Genomic DNA, 12,015 nt, shown 5'->3' with positions numbered 1-12,015 from the left:
CTTTTGTGGCCACCTGGTTGTCATTGTTTAACATACTCCTTTTACTGTCCTTTGAAATGTATTAGGGCCCAACTGTACTGACTGGGCCACAGGAGGCAGGCTGCCTCTGAGGCGTGGCAATTCCTTTCAGAGAATCACTGAGCTGCTCTATTTATTTCAACCCCATCTCGTAGTCTGGAGGACAGGACCAGGAACGGAAGAAGACAAAGCGGAGGGGAGACTTGTATTCCATTCAGACCTCCCTCATCGTAGCAGCACTCAAGAAAATGCTGCCCATTGGTTTGAATATGTGCACCCCAGGCGATCAGGAGCTGATCTCCCTCGCAAAATCACGATACAGCTGTGTAAGTTACCCGTCTGCTCTGTGCATGTGATTTGGGGGTGGCGGGGGGTGATAGGTGCACATCTTCTGAAGGCTTATTCCTCTTTGTGGGGCTGGTGATGGGGGGCAGAGGAAAAGAAACCAAGGTAACACATTTTAAAGGTGCTTTGGGAGTCAGCAGGTGCATTTGGGGATAAGTCTCTCTAATTTCTTTTCTTTTGTTGTTGCAACAACGATCCCAGCAAAACTGCCCATTGCACTCCTGCACCCTAGTTTACATTTCCATAATGATCTCCAGGAATAAATTGAACATCTCTTTCTACAGAGGGACACAGATGAAGAGGTCAAGGAGCACCTGCGGAATAATTTGCACTTGCAGGAAAAGGTGATGATACTGGCAGACAATGAAAAACCACACGGGCTTCCTTCTCTCTCTGGGGGCCATCTTCCCACTTAATTTTGCTCTTTTTTTTTTTTTAATATGTTCTAAAAATGGTCTCTGAGTACTTGTGTTTAATTGGCAGTACTAAATCTCTGCCCTTAAATTCTGGTTTTTTGCCCTTAATTTTTGTTCTTTCCTTTGCTATTCCAAAGAAGATGCAATGAGGTAGCCAATAAAGCTTGTCTTCCCCCCTCGCACTGTGTGAACACCAAGCTGCATAGCAGGGGTGTTAGATTATACACCTTGTGTATATATACTGACTGTGAGGCTTGTTAAACAGGGAAACAGATATCTGGAGGACATTTTAGCAAATCCTCCTCTAGAGAGACTCTGAAACAAAATAGTTTTCTTATCTTGAGTTGGTATAATCCTTCCCTACCCAAGAAAATTGAATTTTTGTTTTAAAGACTGAGATTTTTCTAGGTCTTTACTCAGATACCTTATGCCCTAAGATAGAGGACTAAACTGACACAAATAGCCTCCCCTTTTCATCCCAAACATATAGGAATGATGGATAAAATATACTACCAAAACGGAAATAAAAAGAAATGTCAAGTTCCAGAAAAAGGAAAATACTACATCATAGTAATAAGAAGTTGATGTAATTGGGACAACTGAGTTCTCTGGATACGTATTTTAGCGACTAGAATTTCTAATAAACCTAGAGGAAGAGGAGTGTGGTACCTATTCTATGAATAAATGCAGAGCAAGAAACTTAGATAAAATTAGCTTGAAACCCACAAAAACCTTGAAAGCACTTGGAGAGGCTCCACACTCTAAAGATAATAGTAAGACTCCTTATGAAGATATATTTGTGGAAGAACGCAAGCCCAGGTAACTATAAAGAGAATTTTAAAATAAATTAGTATTGTAGAAATACTTAAAGAGGTAAAGGTAGCAATAAAATTCATAAAGCAAGACTTGACATTAGTTTTTTTAAAGTACAATGGAGATGGGATTGGAAAAGACCTCAGAGTGATTACAAAAAAATAAAAATAGGGAAATAAAAAATTTGATTTATTGGGTTTTTAAAAAGGGTAGATATAGCTGAAAAGAGGATTTAGAAATTGGAGGATTGCTCTAAGGAAATTAGAATGCCTTTCAGAAAGAACAAGTTGGGAATATGACAAGAGTTAAGAGATACACAGGTTAGAATAAGAAGTTCGTACATGATATGGACAATATTCCAATAAAGATAACAGAAAATGAAAAAGAGACAAATAGGAAAGACTCCTGATACTATGGAACCAGGGTAGGTGTAAAAGGCTTTTCTAAGATGAGGTATAAAGGATTGCTTACCTTACATGTGCTTCAATCTTCAGTCTGATGATCCAGCTGTAAAATGGCAACTGAACCTCTACAAAGATGTTTTGAAGAGTGAAGAACCTTCTAATCCAGAAAAGACAGTGGAGCGTGTGCAAAGAATTTCAGCAGCTGTCTTCCACCTGGAGCAGGTAGGGAGCATCTGCCCTTGAAGACTGAAGAAGCAAGACTGCCCTAGAGAATATAAACCTTCTCTCCACACACCATTCTTAGTTAAGAGTGCCCTTATAAAATAGAAAACAAGGTTTCTTTCTTTTCACAAACATTTTCCCTTTGCAAAACAGGAGTGGCATCTCTCCTGCCCACCTGTGACAACACAGGTTGTAATGGCTTTACAGCATTACAATGGCTCTCTTTTTCTCCTTTTGCTAATAAGCCTATCCTTTTAAAATGTGGGGGGAAAAAAAGAGCAAGAGAGAGAAAATAAGGACCAAGGATCGATCATCCCAACTCACCCCCGGGTGTCACCTCAATGCCTTATGATAGCAGGCTTGTCAATTCTTTCCTTTCAGTGTTCTACAGATTTTTTTTTTTTTTGCCATTAACTCAAAGTGTCTGTTCAAGCCCCTTACCCATTTTTAAAACTACTGTTAAGTAAATAGCCAAAAGTAGTTGGGAGAAGGAAGAAAACCTAAGACCTCCACAAACTGAGTCTTTTACCTTTTGCTTACTATAGTTGAAAAGATTCTTTCAGGATTAAAATATCTGGACTGCAGATGACTATCATCTGCCACACCTACTACCTATGTGATCTGTTCTCAGGTAGAACAGCCTTTGAGGTCCAAGAAGGCAGTCTGGCACAAACTGTTGTCAAAGCAACGGAAACGGGCTGTAGTGGCCTGTTTCAGGATGGCCCCACTTTACAACCTGCCCAGGCAAGTGTTCTGTCATTTTCCTCTGGCATTTGAACTAGGGGTGGGAATTCAGGTTTCCTCCACAACCGTGATCTCTTCTGGACCTGCCCCTCATAAAGCCATTACAATCTACATATAAAGCAATGACCTTCTAAGCAATCAGGTAAGCATAAAAACTGAAAACAGATATGCTTCCCTAGTGCACCATGCCTGCCTTAGCTCATCATTTTACACCAGAAAGTCAGCCCAGTAAGCATATGCAAGCACTTGGTTTCACTGAGGAATGCTTTGTGAGGATGTAAAGATACCAGGAAAAGGGAACTGTTCTTTAACAGTTTTTACACCAAATCCCAGAAGCAGATAAAAGGGAATTTTTATACTCAAACATTTGGATGACACCAAAATTATTGTTTCATCTGCAGGTATAGAGATTTAACTGTAGAATCTTTAGCACAGTGTATTTGTCTTCACAAGGTGAAGAAAGGGCACTGGCTGAAGATGTCCCAAGAGGCCTGCCATGGCCATGATGCCTTCATCTGTGTATTTAGTCTTTACACAGAGTCAAAAATAGATGCAGACTTTTCTGGAATGTGTGTGAACGTACATGCTGTGTCAACATAGGATAGAGTATCAGCGCAGACATGGGCCGTGCTGCCCACTGGGGCTAACCCAGTGTCATTGGTCATCCGGCAACATTCCCATCCTCAGACTGAGTGCACAATCAGTGAAGACATTGGGAGACCCTATGATCAATAAACAAAACCGGTGATTCAATATAGGTCTCAGCTTTATCAACTTTTAAATCAATAGATACATCCTCACCTGATCAGGGAAAATAAATTTGATACTGGTCTATTCTGAATCCCATGCAAATTGCTTTTTTTTAATATCAGGTAAAGAATTATTCCTGTGCTTGACATTTGCCTTCATCAAATAACACATTGGCCAACGCTTGTCCAGAGTCTCCTATAACCCTATCCTGAGCCCACAGGTCAGCTGAGCCTTCCTAGTCAGGATCTTTGTAGACAGGGAATTGTGGCCTCTGAGACACACACTTGATCCTACAGGTCTCATGAGAAAACTAGTCCTTGGAAGGGGATGAGGCATCACAAAATCAAATGGATTTGATGAATAAAAAGCTGAAAAATTAATCAAGCATGAAGGCTGCTTAAGTCCTGGGAAAAATAACATGCATTGCCTAGTAGGATTTTCGTCTGTTTCCTAGAAGTGGTGAAACATCAGAAGACAGTCACTTTCCCCTCTGAGCGAGCCATACTTAATGTTGTGCTCGGTTGGCCTCTAGAAGGGCTCAGCTCTAAGCTCATGTCTCCAGGGCCAGTCAGGCAGAAATTCCATCACTCAAATACAAACATTTTTTCCCAAATCCGTGAAAAAGGTTAGTACTGGCCTTTCATATTTTGGTTGTTCACTCAGCTACTCTACCCACTGAATGACTAAGAATAAGTCCAGGAACCTACTATGTCTTTGATGAAACAGGTCCACCCGCACCCCTAACCTGGTTGGTGTAGGGGGCTGCCCTGGCTCTCCTCCCTGTCGGGGATGCTCGTAAGTAGGTTTCACAGCAACAACAAAAACCAAGAAGCCGATGGTGGAGATCACTCCTCTGATCCCTCTTGTGATGGTCTACACTACATGGAGCCTTCCATACTCCAGGGCAAAAGGATTTATTTTGTTATGTGGAAACTGTTTCTCTGATGTTAGTTTTTAAAAGAAAACCTGTATGCTTTTCTCCAGACACAAAATTAACAATTTCTTCCTGAGCACCTTTCAACTGGTTTGGCTGGAAAAAGTTAATGAAAAAACTCAGTATGACAGGCTTATACCCATTTTAATGGTAATGTAACCTGTGAAGAGACCTACTCATTCTCTGCACACTCCCCTTTCTTAACCATGACTTGACATTACCATAACAGCGCAAATTTGTACAATTTTTTTAAAGAACTCTGATTGGTCAGATTTTGAGGAAAGTTGGCAAGGACTGTGTTCTACTGGAAAACTTGACCAGATCTGGTGACCCAGATCCAGAACCTGCATCTTCCTCTTTCCTTCCTTCCTCACTACTGTGCTCACATTTGGCCACTACTTAGCTACTGTTCAGTGACTAATATTCCCAGAAGTCAGTCCCGCCTCTAGGGAGTGAGTAGCTCAGGCCAATTACTCAGTGTTCCCAGAAACCGAGGCCACAGCTAGAATCCATGAGGCCACAGCAGTTACACTACTGAGCGCAGCATGCCTGAGCCTTGCCTTCCTTCATGAAAGCTGGAGCTCCTGGCGATGTGGTTCCTTGTCAGCAAGTCATGCGCTGCTGTTTCTAGAACATCTGAAACTAAACCACTCACCATTAGCATGATTTATATTGGGTCTCCTGGACAGGTGATTAGTCAAAAGGAATAAGCAAATTACCATATGAAGCAAATACTTGAGGACTGTTCCTTGGCCTGACAAAGTATTTCTTATTAGGGGGAAAATGTGATAAAAGACCCTATGAAACCAGGGTGGGATCACAGTTACCTCCAGTTCTTGCAGGAACTGTTATCAATCCACTCCATTCTCCCAGACACTCAGGAACCTGCATGTCCAAGGGTCCCAGTTTCTCTGGTATGCCAGTGGCTGCCCTGACCAATCAGAAGATGAGAATTGTACAAATGTCTATGCTACTTACTAATCACCCAAACTAAAATAACCGTCCCGTGGATCCTTCTTGACCTCACTCTCACCCCTTCTGCTCAGGCACCGCTCTATTAACCTCTTCCTCCATGGCTATCAGAGATTTTGGATAGAAACAGAGGAGTATTCCTTTGAAGAGAAACTAGTACAGGATTTGGCTGTAAGTACCGCCTCAGCTGGAATCAGCTCTGGGTGTGAATGAATTTGGTTTTTGTCTTTGTGTGTGCGTTATAACAAATATTCACAAAGAATCAAATGTATAAATTCGAAAGGACTAACTGTGTAAGTGATCAGGGGATGTCCCTGTCGCAGCAGGAAAAGCCAGAGGATGAATTTCATCTGGAGGCGCTAATCCTGTTACCACCCCCATCCTCAGCATTATTAACCACTAACACTTCTTGGGCTGCACAGCCAAGCCATGGGCAGCTCATGCTCTGCTGAGTTGTGAGCACTGCGGGTTGCAGGAGGCAACCCCACCCAGCCAAGGCGCTTTAGGTCAGTGTCTCTGCTTTGGGGGAAGGTGCATCGAAATCCCCTTTCTGCAGCTCACGTTTCTGTATCTGGCCCTTCAGAAAATGGATCGTCCCCTGCCTCTAACAGAATCCACGCTCTAGAGCAATTTTAAACAACGTGCAAGGGCGAAGCACGTAGGGTAGAAGCACCATGGCGCCTCATCCTGGCTCAGAAAGAAAATAAGCCCCGCTCTCGTTTGGCAGCCCGTGTTGTTCTTTCTCGCCTCACTTCTTTACCCCTGACGCTGTCGCCATATCTTGCTGCGCGTTGCTTGTAGTCTCTCTTCCCCACGTCTCTCTCTGTCTTTCCCTATCTCCTCCTGCCTCTTTTCCGCCCCCCTCTTCTTGAATCCTTCCTTCTCTCTTTTCCTGCCACCTGTCTGTATGCTCTTTGTTCTCCTCATATAGTCCATGAGAAAGGGAGAAAGGTCACAGCGAAAATCTGAGGCTCTAAACACGCCGCCGAGGGCAGCTCTTCCCTTGGCCTGCTCCCCGCCTCGCCCCGCCACGCGCAAGCCCGTGTGGCGCTCGCATTCCTCACTGGATATGGTCCACTGTGCGGCTCTGCCCCTGCTGGAAGGTTCACTGCCCCCTCTGGCATCAGCCGCCATTCCCCTTCTGTGACAGACGATGCAGACTTGGTGGGAAGAAAAGCTGCACAGCTTCCACCTCCAGAACGGTGTCTGGAACAAGATGGCTAGGATCAGGGGGGAGGTTAGGAAAGAAACATTTAGCAATTGAATCTAGAAAAGCACCAGATTCCAGATGGCTCCAGTGTGTTGTAGCCCTTGCTCCACTCCTGGTTTCCAGTCCGGCTTTCCAAGTGCAATTTTAGATACTGGCCAAGAGATGGGGCGTCTCACGTGACTGCCAGGGCTTCCCTCCTGAACTCGGGTGCCCAGAGCTTGCATGAGGCCTGCTGATGGGCATCTGGAGCGCCTCCCTGCTGTCGCTGGGCTTTCGCTTTTGCTTTTGCTTTAACCTAAAATGGAAGGTTTCCTGGAATGGCTGAAAATATACTTCTGTCCTAAACCTGGCATCCTCAGGGCTTCTATCCCGAAATAAATATATGACACAGTGGTTTTTCTTTGAACATTTAGTCCGGTGTCCCCCACCCCAGGCCCCCCCACTCCCATGCTCACCCTTCTCTCGGCTTGCATGCAGTGCCTGTGCTGAGGCCATGCCTAAAACCTGCCTGTCACTCTGTGTAGAAATCTCCCAAGGTGGAAGAGGAGGAGGAGGAGGAGACAGAAAAGCAGCCAGATCCACTTCATCAGATCATCCTCCATTTCAGCCGCAATGCTCTCACGGAGAGGAGGTCAGTCAGCAACATGACAGCACCCACTTCTCCCCAGCCTCGGGCACGGTGGTGTCCACCCAAAACCTTCCTCTCACCAAAGGTGGTACATGAAGTGGGGGTGCCAGATTTGAGCAGCCCTCCTTGTGGCCCTATTATTGGCCATCAAGAAACTACTAGGATGGTCCTCCCTGGTGGCCTAGGGGTTAAGTCTCAGCACCATCACAGCTGTGGCCTGAGTTCAATCCCCGGCCAGGTTGCTGACCCACGTGGCACAGCAGACCCCTCCCATCTCTCCAGCTGCTCCCCCAGCAGTGTATTTCAGTCATTCTGCCTGTTCTGCTCCCCACTCTGTCTCTGGTGAATCCTCTCACCCCAGTTCTTCTATGCAAAAATAAATAAGTAAATAAAAATCTTTTAAAAAGAAACAACTAGGAAACTGCATAAGCCACAGCCCTCTCGTCCTAATGGGACCCGAGACTGTAACTTTCATCCCTGAACTCCATGTCAAATCAATCATATTCAGATTTTCAAAGTGGTTTCTAAGAATTCAAGTGCCGAGGATATTTTCTAATTCAGTCACTAGTATATAGGATCTAAGGTGCATGTGACTCTTGGTCTGCTCCGGTGGATGGGAAAAGCAGTCTGCTAAATGTTTCCTCCATTCTTTCTAGCAAATTGGAAGACGACCCTCTGTACACCTCCTACTCCAGCATGATGGCCAAGGTACGTGTGGGTTTTCTGGCCACTATTTTGGTCCTTGGCATCCCTAGACCTCTTCAGGGCCTCGGGACCTGTCCTGCTGAGCACAGGCCTGGGACGCAGTCATGACCCGGGTCAAGGCCTCACACAGTTCATGTGCCCCGGGGGTGACATCAGTAAACCGCTCTGCCACCCTCCGAAGGGAGCTGGGTGCATGTAATCAGGTCCACGAGGCAGTTCTACGCCAGCTACATGGGGCTTTTGAAACTCAGAACATGCTGAGTTTTTGAAACTCAGAACACATCCAACGGTTCAGGCATTTCTGTCAGCAAGGAAGAGCTGTGCTTTCAGAGGCAGGGTCAGACACTAAAGCAAGATGCTGGTGTTTTGGAAGAGGCACATGGCCAGAGGTCTGTTTCTATGTCACACAGAGGGGTGGGGAATTCTGGAATGCTCAGTGGGTAACAGAACTGCTCCGCAAATGGGAAACCCCTGTGTCAGGCCAAAAAGGGGGTGTCCTGGGGTAGAGGACGACCTTGGGGTCATGATGGGAAGAGGGCACTGTGGGATTCACATCCTGGGTGTCTCTGGTCTTCTTGCCATGCCTCTGCATCCTGTTATTTTTTTCTTAATTTATATATATGTGTGTGTGTGTGTGTGTGTGTGTATATATATATATATATATATATATATATATATATATATATATATTACGTCATTTCTCATTTTCCAACAATGTTTGCTTTTTGAAGGAAGGGAGAGAAGAGCACAGAGAAAAATAAATAATTTTTAAAAATTTTTAAAAAGCACAGAGGGCTGTGGGGATGGCGCGCTGGTGAACTGGTGGAGGAAATTCTCTGGGGCTACACCTGGGCATTGATGAGAAAGGGAACTCCCTGTACCCCTGGGGCTCCATTTGTGCTGGAACAAGCTAGGTCGAGGAGTTCGGGTCTACGCTGCAGCCAGATACATGCTCACTGAGTGTGTGACCTTGGTGTTCCCATTTCTCATCTCTGAACCCCTTGATGGCCACAAAGATGGCATTTAGAGGGGAGTGTTTCCCTGCAGCATTCAAAATGTTCTTGGTTTTGCAGAGTGCGAAGGTCCTGAGGTGCCTGTGAATTTCACCCTGTCCCCTGCCTTGCACGGTAGAGCAGAGTCATGTTTCTTAGCTCACTGCTAATTCGACTGTCTCCTTTTCCTTCCTCGCCGATTGCAGAGTTGCCAGGGTGGGGAGGTCGAAGAAGAAGAGGAGGACAAGGAGAAAACATTTGAAGTAAGTTTTTGCTAAGATTGAAGTCAAAGCTCCAAGATAATAGGTGGGGCCTGCAGAGGCCAAGAGGCCCACCCAGTGTGATCGCTGGTGGCAAATACACGGGTCTGCCCAGAGGACGCACAGCACACCCTTTGTTTGTAGACAGACAGCTGCGTCTGTCTGTCTACCTAACAGAAGGTAACAGGCAGCCAGTCGGTCAGCAAACCACCCCCCTAAGTTTGCTACCCTGGGTTAGGTTAGGGTTTGGGTTATAGCCAAGGCCATAGAAGAAAATTCAGATGTCCAGAAATGAAAGCTCAGAGCAACGAAGACACCGGGATGGCTTTTGCACGACTGTTCTATAATATAACTAACAGTGAGGATGAGGCCCTGTAGGGCCCCGAATCCCAGGATCAAGCTGTATTGGCAGGTACTCTCTAGGAAAAGCAAATGAATATATGATAGTTCTGGAAAGCCCTCACAGTCTAGTATTCCCTCTCTGGTAGAGGCTCCGTAAAGTGTGTCCTGAGAGTTTAGATATGTGGGCATCTCCTACATGAGACAGGTGCACTCTGGTGGGCCCTGCAGGGTCCCCTGTGTGACAGAGCTTTGAAAACAAACATTTTAATATGGAGTCATGTCCTGTAATCCAGTATCAAAGGGGAGTGGACTGTGTTTCCTATCAGTAGAAAATGTGGAAAATTCACCATCGAAGATAAATGAATTTGTGGGTAGCCCGTTTTGGAAAGCTGGGGAGCCCCTGGAAATAAACTGCAGGGGGCTGCTTTATCCCAAAGTGTGTGTATTACCTTCCGTAGGCAAGTAAAGCTTCTCTCACTTCATCTCAAAACAGTCCATTCCCTGGGGGTGAGCAATCTTTCCCTGTGTTTTGGTGTGTTTGTTTCCAGGAGAAAGAAATGGAAAAGCAGAAAACCCTCTACCAGCAAGCTCGGCTGCATGAGCGCGGAGCAGCAGAGATGGTCCTGCAGATGATCAGTGCTAGCAAAGGTGATTGCCAGGGTTTCTGAATGGGCGCTGTGACAACCACAAAGATATCCCACTGTCACATGAAGTCATTATTGAAGAGTCCTGGGAAAGCCCAGAGGGTGTGATTTACCTTCTGTTGCCTTGGTGACTCAATTGAATCTTCATTCTGGCAGGTGAGATGAACCCCATGGTGGTTGAGACTCTGAAGCTGGGGATCGCCATTCTGAATGGGGGCAACGCTGGCGTACAACAGGTAATGGGGACTGGCGGAGGCAGCCAGACTCCCCAGGGTGTTCCCTTTGCCCAGCTGACATGCTTGAGGGAGGAAGTATTGGGGCCCCCCTGAATCACCTTTGCTGGCATTCGTCCTTGGTGGCCAATTGTATCCAAGTAGCTGGGAACACAGATAAACCCAGGGCTGCAATTCCACAGACTAGTGTGTACCTAACAAGGAGGATTTACCCGGAGTTTGAACGAAAAGCATTTCCAAGGAGGAGGGTGCCCAATGGACCGGGGTGGGGGATCATAGGTGCTTGGGTGATGGGGGTGTAGTAGTGACCCATATCTGAGTAGCTGCAAACCTATTTCCCAAATCATAGTAAACCAACAGGACCTCCATTTAAAAAAAAAAAAAAAAAACTTCCTTTTTCATCATTATATAATTTTCTTCAGAAATGTGGCCTAGGGGAAGTTTTCTAAGCCTTAGGTTTTTATTTCAACCCTTTCACTATGAGACAGAAGCCTGATCAGTTAAGTGGGTTTATAACCCCACACACCTCTTCATTTATTCATTCATGCACTCAGCAACTGTTAGTAACTGCTGAGCATGCACTAGGCCAGGCTCCGTTCTAGGGATGGGAGGGGTAGTAGTGAGTAGTGCAGATGAACACCCCTGCCTTCATGCAGTTGGTTTTGATAAGCGTGCACGAGAAACACAAAGCAGCACACTGCAGAGTACCTGCACACGGTATTCATTCAACAGTCTGAACAGGAACTGGCTGTAGAAAACAGGAATGCACAGGTCTCTCCCAGGTACTTTGGGCTCTGATTGAAAGCATCTGTGTGCACAGGAAAGTGGCATTTCAAAGGCTCTTGGCCTTCATGAGGGTTCTATCCCAGGGCCTTTGAGGATCACCAAACTCATCACTGCCATATTACCTAGAGGTTATCCCAAACAAATATCTCATTGAGAACTTACCTTTTCTTTTTCTTTACTTTACTTTTTTTTTTTTAATTTTATATAAGGAGAAAATTTTTGCACACAACACTAATGATAAAAGACTGAGCACAAAAACCTATAAAGAGCTAACAAGACTCAACAAAAACAAAGTAAATAGCTCAGTCAAAAAATGGGCAGAAGAGCTAAAAAGAACTGACCTTTTCTAAGACACCCCTCACTGTTCTATCACCCCATGAGTTGTCTTTCTTGTAGGACTATTTTTTTAAACAACAATACGTTTATTATGTCATACATTTCCTGCTTTCCTAGTAGCAAAGAACAAAGGACATAAAGCCTCCTCACTAAGGCAACACAGAGCTCTCCACTAGGCTCTTTACTAGTCATGCTCCCAGCTCTGTGCACCAGACTCATTACATGAGCTATTCAGATAACACCACAATGACAGAAAGCATG

At 45.2% G+C, this 12,015-nt stretch overlaps 1 protein-coding gene across 1 annotated transcript in view; it reads left to right on the top strand.

The window, feature by feature from the left end:
* The window catches only part of RYR3 (ryanodine receptor 3), a 522,405-nt gene that overhangs the window by 472,155 nt on the left and 38,235 nt on the right, over positions 1-12,015 (top strand). Inside the window, exons 70-79 of the mRNA XM_054700223.1 lie at positions 174-344; positions 648-707; positions 2,087-2,218; positions 2,850-2,962; positions 5,693-5,789; positions 7,353-7,459; positions 8,113-8,164; positions 9,360-9,416; positions 10,304-10,403; positions 10,556-10,635. Coding sequence (XP_054556198.1) covers positions 174-344; positions 648-707; positions 2,087-2,218; positions 2,850-2,962; positions 5,693-5,789; positions 7,353-7,459; positions 8,113-8,164; positions 9,360-9,416; positions 10,304-10,403; positions 10,556-10,635 — 969 coding nt within the window. The remainder of the gene's footprint in view (positions 1-173; positions 345-647; positions 708-2,086; positions 2,219-2,849; positions 2,963-5,692; positions 5,790-7,352; positions 7,460-8,112; positions 8,165-9,359; positions 9,417-10,303; positions 10,404-10,555; positions 10,636-12,015) is intronic.

The sequence above is a fragment of the Talpa occidentalis genome, unplaced genomic scaffold, assembly GCF_014898055.3.
Source record: "Talpa occidentalis isolate TD23 unplaced genomic scaffold, MPIMG_talOcc4v2.1 talOcc4.11, whole genome shotgun sequence".
Lineage (NCBI taxonomy): Eukaryota > Metazoa > Chordata > Mammalia > Eulipotyphla > Talpidae > Talpa > Talpa occidentalis.
The sequence above is the reverse complement of the archived record's forward strand: the minus strand, read 5'-3'. Positions and strand labels throughout refer to the sequence as shown.